The sequence below is a fragment of the Tamandua tetradactyla genome, chromosome 15 (genome assembly GCF_023851605.1).
Source record: "Tamandua tetradactyla isolate mTamTet1 chromosome 15, mTamTet1.pri, whole genome shotgun sequence".
In the NCBI taxonomy this organism is placed as follows: domain Eukaryota; kingdom Metazoa; phylum Chordata; class Mammalia; order Pilosa; family Myrmecophagidae; genus Tamandua; species Tamandua tetradactyla.
Genome location: NC_135341.1, coordinates 51151552 through 51170593, shown reverse-complemented (window position 1 = coordinate 51170593; position 19042 = coordinate 51151552). Strand labels below are relative to the sequence as shown.

The window sequence follows — 19042 nt, the reverse complement described above, 5'->3', positions numbered from 1 at the left end:
TGGGTATGGACCCATTGTAAGGGGAATCTTTTGGTGAATAGGATCTTCATTTAAGAAGTGATCCACCTCATTCAAGGTGGGTCTTAATCCTCTTCCTGGAATCCTATATAAGAGAATGAAATTCAGACACAGAAAGAGAGAAACCTACCAAAGCAAGGAGGTGGAAGCAATGAAACCTGGAAGAGAAGGGAAAGACCAGTAAATGCCACCATGAACCTTACTATGTGACAGAGGAATCCAGAATCACTGGCAGCTTTATTTGGGAAGAGAGTATCATCTTGATGATGCCTAAACTTGGACATTTTTCATGATCTCAGAACTGTACATTTTGGAAACTACTAAATTCCCATTGTTACAGCCAGTCTGTTGGCTGCTTTCAGCAACCTGGCAAACTAGAACAATAACCAATACATGCCAATAAGACTACCAACAATCAAATTGCCAAATTCTATGACCTTTTCTTATTATCTCATTATCTATATTGAGTCTCATGCATCAGAGACTGAGAACCATCCCTTTATTGAAACCTTTTCACCTTAATCTTAGTCAAATCCTCTAGGATTTCTGATTATCTTTCTTCTTCCTTTTCCTTGCTTTTCTTTTTGTACCTTTCATAAGTTGGCTGACTCATTTAAGTTGTCTTCACCAAATGGTTCCAGGAGAAGCCAAGGTCCACAGAATGAAAACCCAGTCTCTTTATTCAAACTTGGAGAAAAGGTTAAAAGCATTATGCATTCTTCTGCACAGCAGTGTTTGCTTTGAAAGGCAATTGCATGCAACCAGGAGGAGAGCTTTTCCCTCTTTACAAATTAATGAATGAATAAATGAACTGGCAGTGAGGGAGTCCAGTGCAAGTCTGTGGAGATGAATTCCCGCATATCTCACACTTCTGCTGATTTGATATTTATCCAGCAACCAGAGTGAAATGGACCATGAAGGGAATCTACAAAAATCACAGGGTAATGCTAAGAACTTGAGACTTAGAATAATTGTTTACAACCTGAATTTCCCCAGGCTTCGCTAGCTTATAGTAAAAGTGAGATCATCTCGAGAGAAATAACTAAAATGTCACTGCACCTTCTAGGCAGTACCTCTAGTCTTCTATGAGATCTCATCCCAGTATTTCTGGAAGTCCCAAAGGACTATCTCACACGTGGTTATGAAAAGTCTATGCCTGCTTAGAGCTATCCATGCTTCATCAGGCATCATTTGGGTATCACTTTGCTAGTTCATCATCCACTGACTCCCTAAGACATGGAGATCATCAGTCCTCTCTACTGTCCTCTGGATATCGTCATCAGTACATCAATGTCCCCTCACTACTAGGCTGGCTTTCATAACTACATGGGAGGACCCTTATCACTCCATGACTCAGTCAAGCATGGTCACCTAGGTCCCAAAGTGGCAGTGCCTGTGGCCCAAGTGTCAAGGCATCCTTGGTGAAAATAACCCCTTCCATTTCTGCCAGTAGCCCTTTCTCTTTGGAGCTCAGCAAAGTTGTATTCCATCCTCCTCCATCCCTACTCCCAAAACGTGCTGTAAACAATTTCTTTTTTGTAGACCTTTTATCTTCATGCAAAACAATGAGCCCCACGTTCTACAATCAGCAATGACTTTGAGTTTATGATCCTCCTTGAAGCCAGTAAAGAGAAAATATTCAATATCAAGGAGTTTGATTTTAATCTCATTGTTCTAGAAGCATTCCAGTGTCCTTCTGTGGAGGGTACTTGCAGTAACTTCTGCACAGGCTATCTTAGGCCTCAGGGGGCTATAAGGCAACCTCCTTCCACCATCTTGTTAACAAACATTGTATCAGCTACTGGGGAAATAAGACAAAGGCATAGCTCTCACCCTGGTAGAGCTCATAGCCTACTCAGAGGCACAGATACTTGTCATTGATTCCTTAGTGAAGGATGCTATAGGAACATGGCATGGGGTTTGGAACTCAAAATCCAGCTCACAAAGTCAAAAGAGGAATTCCAAGAAGAATAAACGCTTGAAGACATGTTTTGAAGAATAAAAGTTACCTAGATAAACAGTGGGGATGAAATAGAAGTTACCTAGATAAACAGTGGGGATGAAACAGTTTTATTTTGTTTTCTTTTGGTAAAAGAGACACATGAACAAAGGCTTGATGAGTCCAGAAAATGGCAGGTAATTCCACAATTCCCTGCAAAGAATAGCTATTAGAAGACTAAGGCTTTCTGCTACTGGGTTAGAAATAGGGTGAGAAGGAAAGATGTACTAGCTTCTTTAAAATTTTAATCACAGAATTTAAACTTATACCAATTGCTAAGCACTTAGTATAATGAAGGGTGACATCTAATAGTGGATGTTCAACACTTAAAAAAATGAACAAAATCCAAAGATGAGAAAGTCCTTATTGTAAGCCATGATAAGCTTCTTCACCAAGACTGGAATTGTCAGGAGACCCTTGGCAGAACACAGAGGTGGGCTTCAGTTCCTCAGAAAGCCTTTCAGTTTGCCTATTTTTACACAGTCATTAGAATACAGCACTTTTCTTTATTTCAGTTTATTTAAATGTGTGTGTATGTGCGATTTGCTGAATCTCTCTCTTACCAGTTTTGAAACAAACAATCTATGCTTTTTCTCTGCTGTATACCTGATAAAGATATGCTGATAACTGCTGCTCCTGTCATTACTTGCTGTGGTTATTTCTGTTGGGACTGTGGCTGTTAGAGTTTTATCTCTATGCAACAATCAGTAGTTGTGTTTTGAGGACGAAAAAGCTGTGGCAGTTTGGGCTAGTCAGTCCGTTCTGGTCAAATGAGACCCCAAGGCTCACAGAGGCATTTAGAATGCTGTGAGAGCCAAATGCCAACTAAGTTAGAGGCTGACAGAACGAGAGCTTTCTTTTGATGCCTAGAATATGAACAGTAATTGGTTCTTTCCAAAGGGCATCAGTTGAGCAAACATGCCGGACCAGCTACATAATTCACAAGTTGCAACGCAAAATGGAAATGCAGGGGTTCCTTGTTAAAAAATTAGTAATGATTTCAAGACAGAGCTTTAAACCAAGCATAGGTCGCATGCCCATGAAGCTGGCCTTGGCGAACACAGTGTGAATCAAGGAAATCTGAACATAAGTTTACCATTTTTCATTAAAAATTCGGGAGGACGAATGAAAAAAAAAAGTCTTTAAAATATCCAGGTGTATTTTCTTTTTCTGAACCCTGAGGTGGTATCTTTAAAAGTAACTGGATCTTTCCGTCCTTTTATTCAATGGAGTCAGCTCTATGTTTCCAAAATATCCAGTAAGGCAGAACCAGTTTGCCCCTCTTTGAACATCCCTGAATTTGCTATACTGCTACACCCAGCTGGTCATTAGCTATGAAAATCTGGCCTCGGTTTGAGCCTTTAAGTCCCCAAGGTAAGAATTTTGAAACCATACTCGTATAAATCCCATCTCCACCATTTATAGTTCCTTGGCTTGACTTAAAAAAAATTTCTTAGCCACCCTAAACCCCAGTTTCCTCATCTATAAAACGGAAGTTGTAGTAGATAGCCCCATACCGTGGCGATGAGAGTTAAAGTAAGAAGTATGAATTGTTTGGCACAATAAATGTACAACAAAACGAGGAGCAGGTGTCCACGCACACTTTGCACTATCTTTCCCGTTTGTACCAAGACTGAATTGCCCTGGTCCCTGCTTTTTGGTCACTGAACCTCATACAGCTTAGCTAAGTCACGGTCTCTCTCAGAGTTACTGTTTCTTGGAGTGAGGAATTAGAGTGGGAGCAGGTGGTCCCTGCTGGCCATACCATTCACTGGTTTTCTATTCATTCCGTCTTTACTGTATTTTCTCTATCCCGCCCCCCTAAAGAACCTCCGGGAAGAACCGCTCGCAGGCGCTGCCCCCAGCCTCTGCCCTCACTACTCCTGGCGTTGGCCGCGCAGCCCCGCCCCGAAGGCGCCTCCCCATCTCCCGGGTCCTCGGGCGGGTAAGCCCGAGCCCGCTCGCCCACTGCCGGGTGGCAGTCACGACTGTGCCGTCGCCGGCGAGGTGGCCGCGGGCGCGGCGCGGCGGGGCGGGGCGCACTCTCCCCCCGCCCGCGGAAGTGCCGGGGAGGGGGGCAGGGCCGAGGGGGGCGGCGAGGCCGGAGAAGGGCACATCGGCGCCTCAGCGAGGATGGCAGTCCCCGGGACCCGGAGCTGAGGGGCCCAGCGTGCAGTGGAGAGGGCGCGGCGAGGGAAGACGAGGCTCGGTTCCTCTGCGAGCCCAACACCGTTCCCGCGCGGCTACGATGATCCCTCCGAGCTGCGCCCGCGAGGACGGCGTGGACGGGCTGCCCAAGGAGGCGCCGAGCACCGAGCAGCCGCCCTCTCCTGCATCCTCCAGCGGCCAGGAATCCAAGGTACCGCGCACACTTGCCCCAAGAGAACACAAACTCACTCTTTCTCCTTCTCTTCCTCTGTCTGTCCACCTTTGTTTCCCCCGAACTGGCGCTGGCTCTGGGGGCTGAAATGTGTCCCCAGTCCGACTAGGGCTGAAGGACTGTCACTCCCTTGAGACTTGAATGTTCTGCAGGACTTGCTGCTAACGATGCTGGACCATGTCCTGTGGACCCAGCCTCTTCGCCCACACAGACCCGAGGCTTTGCTCTAGGCTTCTCCCCTGCGTGCACACGCAATTCACGTTGACTCTGGGTTCAGAGATCGCTTTCTTGGGTGGTGGCGGCTTGTTGTTCTGTGCTTTGAACCTGCTGATGTCCAAATTGCGTATAGGTATTAGGCGGTTTCTGATGGCTGAAGGAAGGAGAGAAAAGGGAAAATCCTCCAGAAAAGCTTGGGCACTGAGCCAGCAAAGGATGTCTGTATCCCGGGGGTCTCAGAGACCCTTTGCCTAACAGGGCTCCTGACTAACTTCAGATATTATCACTCATTTCAGAAAAAGTAGGTAATGGGGAATACCGTATTAGAGGGAAAGTTAATGTTCCTCTCCTGGAAGTTAAAACGCTAAGAACTTACACTTGCTTTTATGAGTTACAAAAACACGCATACACCAAATCAGCCCAGCAGCACTTCTCCTGTCACTATTACACTTCCTCTGAAACTCTCTCATGGGTGCCAGGCACATGTTTGGAAATCTTGGAAGAAGATCAAGTAAAATGTAGCTGTTATTAGTGCAGTGCCAAATGGCAACTCAGCCTGGAGTGAAAAATCGTAAGATGGAGTTTGTAATTAAATGGATTCTTCTAAGTGCAGGGCTCCTGCTCTTTATTCAGACTTGTGAGTTCCCCAGGCATCCTTGGAATGTGGGGAAGTCCCTATGTAAGAGCAAAAAAAAAAAAAAAAAGAGAGGTGCCAGTTTGGAGGGCAGGTCAAAGGTAGGAAGAAAAGTCCAATTCCTGACTCCCTTCAAGACATATCCCTGAAAGCCAGTGACAGTATATCAGCAGGATCAAAATCAAAGCCTATATGGCTCTGAGGATTTGATGTGATGTTAAGCAGTGTTCACTTCCTGGCTTCCAGAAGTTAAGTATCAAAGATCATATTCAAAGAGCATTTTGCATTGTTCTTATTTTGTTTTATTTTTTCTGATAAATACCTTTGGCTGTCTGATCTGGTGCATGTATGTCAACCTTTCTAAACTTTGTTTCATTCATGTGGAAATGAGGGAGATTGCCCTCACCTTCCAGAATAATTGTGAGGAATAGGAGTACATGAGATGATCTGATACACATCCTGGTACAATGTAGGGTGAAATCAATCAATTTTATTCTTTCCCCTTCTGAGAGAAGGAAATGGGATCCATCTCATTACAGGTAAATACACTTCAAAGCATTCTCATAACCAATGCACATATACCACCTCTCCCTTGAACATGAAGTTTCTAGGTGTCTCATCATTGTCCGTCATTGACCATCAGTCACCTAAGTGATGTGAGTTGGGAGCTATTTCAAAAGTGCTGTAGAGTTGTGTCATCAAATGTAGCTAAATTCAAGAGTGAAAATAGCATTAACTCTGGATTGGACCTGTTGCTCTGAGGTAGGTGTATTCTGGAAAGGACCTAGTGTTTGGGTGAACAGAGGCATGTTTCCAATACAGTATACTGGCTTGCTATTTATAAGCATCCTAAGGTAAATTCTTTGGCAAAGCAAAAACTTCGCATGTCATGCCTGTAATTATCTGCCAAATTGCTTGACTTGTGGTTTCAGGATTTATACATGTCAGTTTTTTGCGTGTTATTTTTTCCATATGGGTTTACATGCATTCCTAAATTTGCTATCATGGCTTAGGTTTTCTTAATCAGTGGACATGAGTTATGGGGTCCAAGAATCCCAGGAAATTAAATGCAAAATTTTGTGTTGGAATGTATATTTTTCTTGGGAGAGAAGCCATACTATTTATTTGTTCTCCAAGAAGTCCCTGCCTCTTAAAAAGGCTAATCTGCTCTTAATAGAGCAGTGTGTGGTAAGGAAGAATGTATGGTAAGCAGAACGCATGAAACAGGAATCGAGAAAAGCTCAATTCTTTCTACACCAGGAACCCCACATTTAAAAGCTCATTTGGATTTGCAAGGAATCGCCTACCCAGAAGAGCCTGGTGAGGGAAATGAACAAAATATTAGTAATCATTCTATCTTACTCCCTTCTGACCTTCCCTGTCAAAATACTTCCTGGGTTCACCTGCGTTTTAGGCCCCTCTGACCAATAAACTTTCTCATGGAAGCCTTTTTGTATTATTATTATTATTATTATTATTATTAACATGGGCAGGCACCAGGAATCGAACCCGGGTCCTCTAGCATGGCAGGCAAGCATTCTTGCCTGCTGAGCCACCATGTATATTATTTTTAAATTTAAAAACTTTTTTTTCTGATTGTAAGAGTAACAGATGCTCTCTGTAGAAATTTGAAAAGTTCCAATGAAAATAAACAAGAAAGCATTAATTGTGACACAATCCAGACACTATTGTTAGCATTTTGATCTACAGTGTATGTTTTTTTAACGTCTGTTTTTTTATCTACATAGTTCAAAGAACAATAGTGAGCATCTACTGAGCGTTCCTGTATGTCAGGTGCAACTTTAATCTTAACAATAACTTGGGTAGATTCTGTTATTATTTCCATTTTATGGATAAGGAAGCAAAAGCACAGAAAGGTTAAGTGGCTTGTCCAAGATCACGTAGCTCGCTGAGCAACACAACCAGAACGGGGACTCAAGCAGTGTGCTCTGGAGCCCAAGCTTTCTACTCCCGCTTGTAAAGGATATCCTTTATGGAAGTACTTAAATAAAATTATCACAGAAACATCTGGGAAATGGGACCACAACAGATCCTCTAGGAAAGAGATGATTCAACACACAGAGCACATAAAATATTTTCAGAAGTCCATTTCCCCTACAGAGTCTTTGAAATGCTAACCAGAACCAGCAAGCAAAAATGTGCATTATCTGGGGAGAGGATCCATAGTTTATATCAGATTCATAAAGGGTCTATAGCCTTCAAAAATTATTTAAAAGTCCTTTTTTTTTTTTTTCACTGTGGAGGAAACCAAGGCCCAGGGAGGTGCAGTGACTTGCTAAGATCACAGAGAAAATTACTGGCAATCCCCTGGCTAAGAACCATCTCTTGGTCCCTGGATTCCACAGTACAATATCCTCAGAAAAACTCCTGAAGCACAAGTGGTAATGTAGTTTATGTGTTTTTCTTTTTCCTAAAGTTAGCTGAGTTGAAAATTTTGAAAGCCACTGGTGTACCTCACCCATCTATCTTTCCACTAACTATTCCAGAAAGACTGCAGCCTAATTTATTTTCTAAGTGCCTGATGGAAACCATTTCATACAAAGAAAAAAAATCACATTTCAGCATCCCTTATTTAAATGAATGTCTTCTCCCTACTTATTGCCAATACAGAAAACTTGCTAGGGTCTAATGTGAAGATTTTGTATGGATGTCCTTTGCCATTATTTAGATAACATAAGTTCACATTTTGATAATGTAGAGGAATTAAAGATTTTGAGGTCAAATAGACAAAGAATTCAAATCTCTTTTCATCAATTGCTATCTCTCTGACTATGGGTGAGTCACCTAACCTCTCTGAGTCTCAGCTTTCTCACCTGTAGAATGGGGATACTAATACCCAAATGGCATATTTTTTGGTAAGACCTGAGCATATGTGAAACTCTTAATAAGGTGTAAGCACTTGTAAGGATAAAACACTGTTTATTTTCTTTCCCTTCTTCAAATTGAATGACTCCTGCCACTAGCTTACCCCAAATATCATCACTGGAATAATTTCAGAAACCAAAAATGACATTCCAATGGTATAAATGAGCCATAAACTCACCAGCATGTGACTCAGATTCTGAAAGGGCAATATAAGCCACCCACTGCCCCAGTGGAGTCACGGGCCAAGGTACCCTCTCATTCCTGAATGATCCTCCCTGAGCATGGACCATGATCCCATCCAGGAAGAGAACCCTAACAATGAGCACATGTTTGCATCTCCTAGGAAAGGTTCTGCGTCCATCCATCAGCCACAACTTGAGTGCCTACTTTATACCCAATACATCCAAAGCTTAGTGAAAGAGAGAGAAAGGTAGATCAGTCCATAGTTAGATAGTTAAAGAAGCTGTTATTGATAAAGAATATAACTTCTACTCAGGGGAGAAGAGGAAAGAAAATGGCTTTACATTCAAATCCCCTGAAAGGCCCAGGCCACAGGCTAGACCAACAAAAGTGCAACCTTTGAGAGAGAATCCCAGGCATCAGTATTTTTAAAAAACTCTTTGGGGAATCCATCGTGCAGCTAAGTTTGAGAAACACTGGCCTAGACCATAAGGATTGTAAAATTTTACAGAAAGCAAAATTTAGTGTCTTCCTACCCCCTTTTTTCCCTTCTAACTAAGCTACTTGAAGTGAACCTTTATCTTTGTTCCCTCTTTTTCACTTCCCATTCATACTTAAATCCAAAGAAATGTCCCTGGCAAAAGTCACTAGTGGCCTCCATGTTGCCAAATAATTTTAAGCATTACTCAGATGCAGCTGAATTTACAAGATTGACTATTTCCTTATTATGTTACTCTTTTTGTTTCAATAAGTACTCAAAGTGGAAAATGGAAAAACAGGAAAATATAAAGAAGGGGAAAAAATCATGTCTCTTTCAATCACCCAGAGATAAGGATTGTTAAAATTTTTGCTGTTTCTTTCATATATATATATTTTAATTTATAACACAGTTAAACAAAGTTGGGTTAATAGTGTATGCATAAATATGCATTATGCTTTTTCTTCCATCTAATGTCATATGTAGCTGGTTTTCCAATACTCTTAGAGAATCAGTAGCATGATTATTAAAGATGGCATGATATTCCATTTCACTATCATGTCACATTCTATTTAATCAGTCCCTTCTGATTGCATTTTTAGATTCTTTCTCAGTATTTACACATTTAAAAATAATAAAATGTACATCATGATACATAAATATTTGTATACATTTATGATCAGTTTCATGCAAAGTAGAATCACTAGATTTACATATAAACACTTTTAATGTTTTATATTCTCATTGGCATAGTACCCTCAAGAAAGGTTATATCATTGCCTATTAAATCAGCAAATTCGAAGAACAAATGTATTGAATTTTATTATCGTTTTAATTAGCATTTTATTCACCAGGGAGGGTTATTTTCCATATGTTTTTGGATTATTTGTCTTTCTTCTTTTGCGAATTATCTGCTTATGTCTTTGTCCATTTTAATAAAATATATATCCATTTCCTCTTGATTTTAAGAATTCTTTATAAATACTAAAGCTATATCTTCTCATACATGTTGCTAACATTTTCCCACATTGGAGTTTGTTTTTCATTGTTGTTTATTATACTTTAACATAGATTTCCATTATTATATTATATAAAATGTATTTACATTTTATATTGCTGTGTTCATTTGCATATTGTTAAATTTATTTACCTGTGGTTTCTTCTTTCCCTTTATAGTTAGTAAGAACTTCCCCACACTAGAATTAAACTATATATTTCTCTATATCTTTAGTTTGCACTTTTAAAATTTCATCACTTTAATCCACATGTAGTCTAAGTTTTTTTCCCAATTGACTAGTCAATATTTCTAGTTAAATCATCCTTTTTTCACTGATTTGAAATGTTACATTTATTATGTAATAAAGGGTTATTATGTACTATGTCCTCTTTAGGGGTCATCTGTTATGTTGTAATAATCTGCTATACTGTACTTTTGCATTACTATGCTAAATTATTGTAGCTTTATAATAGATGCTGTGATATTGATAAAACAAGTACCCTCTCTAGGGTTATTTAGTTAGTAACACTCACCTTTTTGTTCTTCCATCAAGTTATAAAAATAATATTCTGAAAGCAATTGCATGAAACTTTAAAAAATCATTTTAATGAAACCTTTATAATAATGATATTTTTTATCCAAGAGCGCAGTATATCTCTTTAGTTATTGGACTTCTTTTATGTTTCTCATAAATGCTTGGGAATTTTCTTCAAATACTTCCTGCATAATTCTCTGTTGGCTATTTCTTGGCAATTTTATACTCTGGGTTAGTAGGTGAACCGTCTCTTTTATATTTTCTAAATGTTGATGGTGGCCATATAGGAAATTTGTTTTTTTTTGTTTTTTTTTTTTTTATTAACTAAAAAAAGAATTAACAAAACAATTAGAAATCATTCCAATCTACATGTACAATCAGTAATTCTTAATAACATCACATAGTTGCATATTCATCATTTCTTAGTACATTTGCATCGATTTAGAAAAAGAAATAAAAAGACAACAGAATAAGAATTAAAACAATAATAGAAAGAAAAAAAAACAAAAAAAACAAAAACAAAAAACCTATACCTCACATGCAGCTTCATTCAGTGTTTTAACATAATTGCATTACAATTGGGTAGTATTGTGCTGTCCATTTCTGAGTTTTTATATCCAGTCCCGTTGTACAGTCTGTATCCCTTCATCTCCAATTATCCCTTCTCTTTTTTTTTTTTTTTAATTAACGGAAAAAAAGAAATTAACCCAACATTTAGAGATCATACCATTCTACACATGCAATCATTAATTCTTAACATCATCACATAGATGCATGATCATCATTTCTTAGTACATTTGCATTGGTTTAGAAGAACTAGCAACATAACCGAAAAAGATATAGAATGTTAATATAGAGAAAAAAATAAAAGTAATAATAGTAAAATCAAAACAAAACAAAACAAAACAAAACAAAAACCTATAGCTCAGATGCAGCTTCATTCAGTGTTTTAACATGATTACTTTACAATTAGGTATTATTGTGCTGTCCATTTTTGAGTTTTTGTATCTAGTCCTGTTGGACAGTCTGTATCCCTTCAGCTTCAATTACCCATTGTCTTACCCTGTTTCTAACTCCTGCTGAACTCTGTTACCAATGACATATTTCAAGTTTATTCTCGAATGTCCGTTCACATCAGTGGGACCATACAGTATTTGTCCTTTAGTTTTTGGCTGGATTCACTCAGCATAATATTCTCTAGGTCCATCCATGTTATTACATGGTTCATAAGTTTATCTTGTCTTAAAGCTGCATAATATTCCATCGTATGTATATACCACAGTTTGTTTAGCCACTCTTCTGTTGATGGAGATTTTGGCTGTTTCCATCTCTTTGCAATTGTAAATAATGCTGCTATAAACATTGGTGTGCAAATGTCCGTTTGTGTCTTTGCCCTTAAGTCCTTTGAGTAGATACCTAGCAATGGTATTGCTGGGTCGTATGGCAATTCTATATTCAGCTTTTTGAGGAACCGCCAAACTGCCTTCCACAGTGGTTGCACCCTTTGACATTCCCACCAACAGTGGATAAGTGTGCCTCTTTCTCCGCATCCACTCCAGCACTTGTCATTTTCTGTTTTGTTGATAATGGCCATTCTGGTGGGTGTGAGATGATATCTCATTGTGGTTTTGATTTGCATTTCTCTAATGGCCAGGGACATTGAGCATCTCTTCATGTGCCTCTTGGCCATCCGTATTTCCTCTTCTGAGAGGTGTCTGTTCAAGTCTTTTTCCCATTTTGTAATTGGGTTGGCTGTCTTTTTGTTGTTGAGATGAACAATCTCTTTATAAATTCTGGATACTAGACCTTTATCTGATATATCATTTCCAAATATTGTCTCCCATTGTGAAGACTGTCTTTCTACTTTCTTGATGAAGTTCTTTGATGCACAAAAGTGTTTAATTTTGAGGAGTTCCCATTTATTTATTTCCTTCTTCAGTGCTCTTGCTTTAGGTTTAAGGTCCATAAAACCGCCTCCAATTGTAAGATCCATAAGATATCTCCCAACATTTTCCTCTAACTGTTTTATGGTCTTAGACCTAATGTTTAGATCTTTGATCCATTTTGAGTTAACTTTTGTATAGGGTGTGAGAGATGGGTCTTCTTTCATTCTTTTGCATATGGATATCCAGTTCTCTAGGCACCATTTATTGAAGAGACTGCTCTGTCCCAGGTGAGTTGGCTTGACTGCCTTATCAAAGATCAAATGTCCATAGATGAGAGGGTCTATATCTGAGCACTCTATTCGATTCCATTGGTCGATATCTCTATCTTTATGCCAATACCATGCTGTTTTGACCACTGTGGCTTCATAATATGCCTTAAAGTCAGGCAGCGCGAGACCTCCAGCTTCGTTTTTTTTCCTCAAGATGTTTTTAGCAATTCGGGGCACCCTGCCCTTCCAGATAAATTTGCTTATTGGTTTTTCTATTTCTGAAAAATAAGTTGTTGGGATTTTGATTGGTATTGCATTGAATCTGTAAATCAATTTAGGTAGGATTGACATCTTAACTATATTTAGTCTTCCAATCCATGAACACGGTATGCCCTTCCATCTATTTAGGTCTTCTGTGATTTCTTTTAGCAGTTTTTTGTAGTTTTCTTTATATAGGTTTTTTGTCTCTTTAGTTAAATTTATTCCTAGGTATTTTATTCTTTTAGTTGCAATTGTAAATGGGATTCGTTTCTTGATTTCCCCCTCAGCTTGTTCATTACTAGTGTATAGAAATGCTACAGATTTTTGAATGTTGATCTTGTAACCTGCTACTTTGCTGTACTCATTTATTAGCTCTAGTAGTTTTGTTGTGGATTTTTCCGGGTTTTCGACGTATAGTATCATATCGTCTGCAAACAGTGATAGTTTTACTTCTTCCTTTCCAATTTTGATGCCTTGTATTTCTTTTTCTTGTCTAATTGCTCTGGCTAGAACCTCCAACACAATGTTGAATAATAGTGGTGATAGTGGACATCCTTGTCTTGTTCCTGATCTTAGGGGGAAAGTTTTCAATTTTTCCCCATTGAGGATGATATTAGCTGTGGGTTTTTCATATATTCCCTCTATCATTTTAAGGAAGTTCCCTTGTATTCCTATCTTTTGAAGTGTTTTCAACAGGAAAGGATGTTGAATCTTGTCGAATGCCTTCTCTGCATCAATTGAGATGATCATGTGATTTTTCTGCTTTGATTTGTTGATATGGTGTATTACATTAATTGATTTTCTTATGTTGAACCATCCTTGCATACCTGGGATGAATCCTACTTGGTCATGATGTATAATTCTTTTAATGTGCTGTTGGATATGATTTGCTAGAATTTTATTGAGGATTTTTGCATCTGTATTCATTAGAGAGATTGGTCTGTAGTTTTCTTTTTTTGTAATATCTTTGCCTGGTTTTGGTATGAGGGTGATGTTGGCTTCATAGAATGAATTAGGTAGTTTTCCCTTCGCTTTGATTTTTTTGAAGAGTTTGAAGAGAATTGGTACTAATTCTTTCTGGAACGTTTGGTAGAATTCACATGTGAAGCCATCTGGTCCTGGACTTTTCTTTTTAGGAAGCTTTTGAATGACTAATTCAATTTCTTTACTTGTGATTGGTTTGTTGAGGTCATCTATGTCTTCTTGAGTCAAAGTTGGTTGTTCATGTCTTTCCAGGAACCCGTCCATTTCCTCTAAATTGTTGTATTTATTAGCGTAAAGTTGTTCATAGTATCCTGTTATTACCTCCTTTATTTCTGTGAGGTCAGTAGTTATGTCTCCTCTTCCATTTCTGATCTTATTTATTTGCATCCTCTCTCTTCTTCTTTTTGTCAATCTTGCTAAGGGCCCATCAATCTTATTGATTTTCTCATAGAACCAACTTCTGGCCTTATTGATTTTCTCTATTGTTTTCATGTTTTCAATTTCATTTATTTGTGCTCTAATCTTTGTTATTTCTTTCCTTTTGCTTGCTTTGGGGTTAGCTTGCTGTTCTTTCTCCAGTTCTTCCAAATGGATAGTTAATTCCTGAATTTTTGCCTTTTCTTCTTTTCTGATATAGGCATTTAGAGCAATAAATTTCCCTCTTAGCACTGCCTTTGCTGCGTCCCATAAGTTTTGATATGTTGTGTTTTCATTTTCATTCGCCTCGAGGTATTTGCTAAATTCTCTTGCAATTTCTTCTTTGACCCAGTCGTTGTTTAGGAGTGTGTTGTTGAGCCTCCACGTATTTGTGAATTTTCTGGCACTCTGCCTATTATTGATTTCCAACATCATTCCTTTATGGTCCGAGAAAGTGTTGTGTAAGATTTCAATCTTTTTAAATTTGTTAAGACTTGCTTTGTGACCCAGCATATGGTCTATCTTTGAGAATGATCCATGAGCACTTGAGAAAAAGGTGTATCCTGCTGTTGTGGGATGTAATGTCCTATAAATGTCTGTTAAGTCTAGCTCATTTATAGTAATATTCAGATTCTCTATTTCTTTGTTGATCCTCTGTCTAGATGTTCTGTCCCTTGATGAGAGTGGTGAGTTGAAGTCTCCAACTGTTATGGTATATGAGTCTATTTCCCTTTTCAGTGTTTGCAGTATATTCCTCACGTATTTTGGGGCATTCTGATTCGGTGCGTAAATATTTATGATTGTTATGTCTTCTTGTTTAATTGTTCCTTTTATTAGTATATAGTGTCCTTCTTTGTCTCTTTTAACTGTTTTACATTTGAAGTCTAATTTGTTGGATATTAGTATAGCCACTCCTGCTCTTTTCTGGTTGTTATTTGCATGAAATATCTTTTCCCAACCTTTCACTTTCAACCTATGTTTATCTTTGGGTCTAAGATGTGTTTCCTGTAGACAGCATATCGAAGGATCCTGTTTTTTAATCCATTCTGCCAATCTATGTCTTTTGATTGGGGAATTCAGTCCATTGACATTTAGTGTTATTACTGTTTGGATAATATTTTCCTCTAACATTTTGCCTTTTGTATTATATATATCATATCTGATTTTCCTTCTTTCTACACTCTTTTCCATATCTCTCTCTTCTGTCTTTTTGTATCTGACTCTAGTGCTCCCTTTAGTATTTCTTGCAGAGCTGGTCTCTTGGTCACAAATTCTTTCAGTGACTTTTTGTCTGAGAATGTTTTAATTTCTCCCTCATTTTTGAAGGATAATTTTGCTGGATATAGGAGTCTTGGTTGGCAGTTTTTCTCTTTTAGTATTTTAAATATATCATCCCACTGTCTTCTAGCTTCCATGGTTTCTGCTGAGAAATCTACACAAAGTCTTATTGGGTTTCCCTTGTATGTAATGGATTGTTTTTCTCTTGCTGCTTTCAGGATCTTCTCTTTCTCTCTGACCTCTGACATTCTAACTAGTAAGTGTCTTGGAGAACGCCTATTTGGGTCTAATCTCTTTGGGGTGCGCTGCACTTCTTGGATCTGTAATTTTAGGTCTTTCATAAGAGTTGGGAAATTTTCAGTGATAATTTTTTCCATTAGTTTTTCTCCTCCTTTTCCCTTCTCTTCTCCTTCTGGGACACCCACAACACGTATATTTGTGCGGTTCATATTGTCCTTGAGTTCCCTGATACCCTGTTCAAATTTTTCCATTCTTTTCCCTATAGTTTCTGTTTCTTTTTGGAATTCAGATGTTCCATCCTCCAAATCACTAATTCTATCTTCTGTCTCTTTAAATCTATCATTGTAGCTATCCATTATTTTTTCTATGTTTGCTACTTTATCCTTCACTTCCATAAGTTCTGCGATTTGTTTTTTCAGTTTTTCTATTTCTTCTTTATGTTCAGCCCATGTCCTCTTCATGTCCTCCCTCAATTTATCGATTTCATTTTTGAAGAGGTTTTCCATTTCTGTTCGTATATTCAGCATTAGTTGTCTCAGCTCTTGTGTCTCATTTGAGCTATTGGTTTGTTCCTTTGACTGAGCCATATTCTCAATCTTTTGAGCGTGGACAGTTATCTTCTGCTGCTGGCGTCTGGGCATTTATTCAGATTTCTCTTGGTGTTGGACCCAGCAAGGTTGTAATATTTTTCTGTGAAATCTCTGGGTTCTGTTTTTCTTATCCTGCCCAGTAGGTGGCGCTCGTGGCACACGTTTGTCTGCGGGTCCCACCAGTAAAAGGTGCTGTGGGACCTTAAACTTTGGAAAACTCTCGCCGTCCTGGGGGTTCGCTAGCCGAAGCGGCTTGAGCCAGCCCGGGGTCCGAACGCAGGGAGGGTGTCCGAACGCAGGGAGGGTTGCTGGTCGCCGCAGCCAGGGAAAGAGCCCGTCCGAATTTCCTAGTCGGCCCTGGGCAACAAGCGTGGCGGGAGGGTGCCAGCGGCAGCGGCCCGCCCGAGAGAGTGCACGTTCCCCGGGAGTCACGGGGTCACCGTTCTCCGCGGCCTGGGGGTTTCCGATCCAATTCTCTCAGTTGGTCCGGGGGCTGCGCGTGGTGTGGGCGCCAGCCGTCTTTGTTTCAGGGGACCACCTCTCCAATTCTCCCAGCCGGCCCGGGAAGGGGGAAGGGAGTAACTCCGGCCGCTTGCCACCCCGCCCGGTAAGGCCCGCGCGCCTCGGCGATCTCACCCGAGCTGCTTCTCTCAGCCAGCCAGCCGTTCCAGGATGGGGTACACTGTCTTTTTTATCTCTGTTGTGGCTTTGGGCGCTTTCTGTATCGTTTCTACTCCCCTAGTAGGTGTCCTGGAGAAGAAACTAAGATCCGCGCGTCTTACTAAGCCGCCATCTTCCAGGAAGTCAGGAAATTTGTTTTTAATGTTACTTTTATAATCTAAGATCTTTGGGATTCCATTCCTTTTCTGTTAATAGTGAAATGCAGTGTTGTGTAGTGGTTCAGAGCACAGGCACTGGTGTTAGGCAGGGCCGGGTTCAAATCTCATAAACCATTGAATAAAGCTTCCCTGCCCTTCACTGTCCTATGTGCCACTGCCCTTTATCTAAACTGAGGATAATAATGCTTTCCTGCAGCATCGCTGTGAAAGTTAAATTCATTAGTATATGCTAAGTGCCTAACCGAGTTCCTGGCACATAGTAAGTAAATGTTAGGTATTATTAATCACTTTGTCTACAGTAATAATTGTGTCTCTCTGGCTATGATCATTTCCTTTTGGGGGGAATGGAGTGGATAGGGCAAGGCTCATTGAATTAGAACTCCCAAAACATGGCAACAGTTGAGGTATTAGGCTAGTACTGACTTATTTAAATGCCACTAAGGTTTTACTATTAAGTGTGGTATTATACAGTGTTGGTGCTGTAGAGTGGGGTTAGCTCTTCTGTATCCCACCAGTCACTTTGGAAGCCACTGCAAACACACATGCAGCCTGAGAAAAATAATATGATGCTCTGCAAATTCAACTTCCAAACAAATCCATTTCCAACTAGATTAGCCGCTAAGATCCCCTTCTGCACCAGTTTACTTTCAACTAAATCATTCCTTAAGACTCTCTTCTACACAAATTCCAGACTCCCCCCCCACCTTGTGTTGGTGGTTGGATTGATAGCCTTTCTCACGTTAAAGTTGGGTTCTGTTCCTAGCTTACTAAGAATTTCCATCAGGAATGGATGTGGAATTGTGTCAAATCACTTTTGGGCAAGTATCAAGATAATCATGTGATGTTTTCTTTGTCCTTTGGCCTCTTTATGCGATGGATTATATTAATAGATATCCTAATATTAAACTCTTTTTACATTCCTGGAAAAAGTCCTGCTTGGCCATGGGGATTTTCTTTTAATAAACTGTTGGGTTTTGATTGCCAATTTTTATTATTTTTACATCTATATACATAAAAGAGGTTGGTCTATAACCATCTCTTTTGTGTTGTTAGATTTTATTTTGAAGAATATGCAAAGTTTAAAAAATATGATTTAGAAACATGTCCATGCATGTTTTCATCTGTTTGTTTGTTTTGTTTTGTTTTGTTTTCCCCTGTGGAATAGTTTTTAGAACCCAAACTTAGCACTCATTTTTGAAATAATTTTTGAAAACATTTTTCCACCTTTTATTCTATTCCTTTTTTAAAAAATATGGTTTGAATCGTGTCTTTTAAGTTGTATTCTGCAAAAAAAATATTCTTATCATTTAAATTTTCATAGTATTTCTGAATGGGTTTTTGTGGACAGCCCTGGGTCCTTCCTTCAATCTCATCCTATCTGCTCTCTCTCTAGCAGGATTCCTATGAGCTTCCATCCTGTAGACATTTCCTTTTGTAGTTCTCAACTTTTATATTCCATGGGTCACTTAGATCTGCTTTTGGAATTGAGAGAGTTAGATACTTATGCTCCTATCTCAACCTTATCTAAAAAAAGAACTCCTTATCCCCTCCCTTTATCTCCCACTCTTGTTGGTTCCCCTTCTACTGCTACAACAGTTCCTCTCTGGTCCCATTGGCTATCTCTTTATTCTCTATACTTTTTTCGCATGTTGGTCTTCCCTAGTAATCTATTCTCAGCCCTCAGCCCTTCTTACTCTTCATAATCTCTCTGGGACTTAACCAGGATAGAGCTAACCTATTCTTATTATTTTATCTACCATTTGATAAAGCCCAAATCGAAATCCAACCCAAGCATGTCTATAGGTCCAGACCAGTATATTGAATTGCACTTTGAACAACCTGTCTTGATGTCCAACGTACATTTTTAGTCAACATACCCTCAGGTAAACCCATCATTCTTAACTCAGATGTCGGCCCTGTTTTGTTCTTGTGCACTCCTTCATGGATGAGCATCA

At 39.2% G+C, this 19042-nt stretch overlaps 1 protein-coding gene and 1 long non-coding RNA gene across 4 annotated transcripts in view; one reads left to right on the top strand and one right to left on the bottom strand.

Annotated features, from left to right (window-relative positions):
• The window catches only part of LOC143657451 (uncharacterized), a 167873-nt gene that overhangs the window by 109188 nt on the left and 39643 nt on the right, over positions 1-19042 (bottom strand). The window lies entirely within an intron of this gene.
• The window catches only part of STAC (SH3 and cysteine rich domain), a 155187-nt gene continuing 140277 nt past the window's right edge, over positions 4133-19042 (top strand). For both annotated transcript variants that reach the window (XM_077129854.1, XM_077129853.1), the window contains exon 1: positions 4133-4376. In XM_077129854.1, coding sequence (XP_076985969.1) covers positions 4266-4376 — 111 coding nt within the window. In that variant the 5' untranslated portion in view covers positions 4133-4265. The remainder of the gene's footprint in view (positions 4377-19042) is intronic.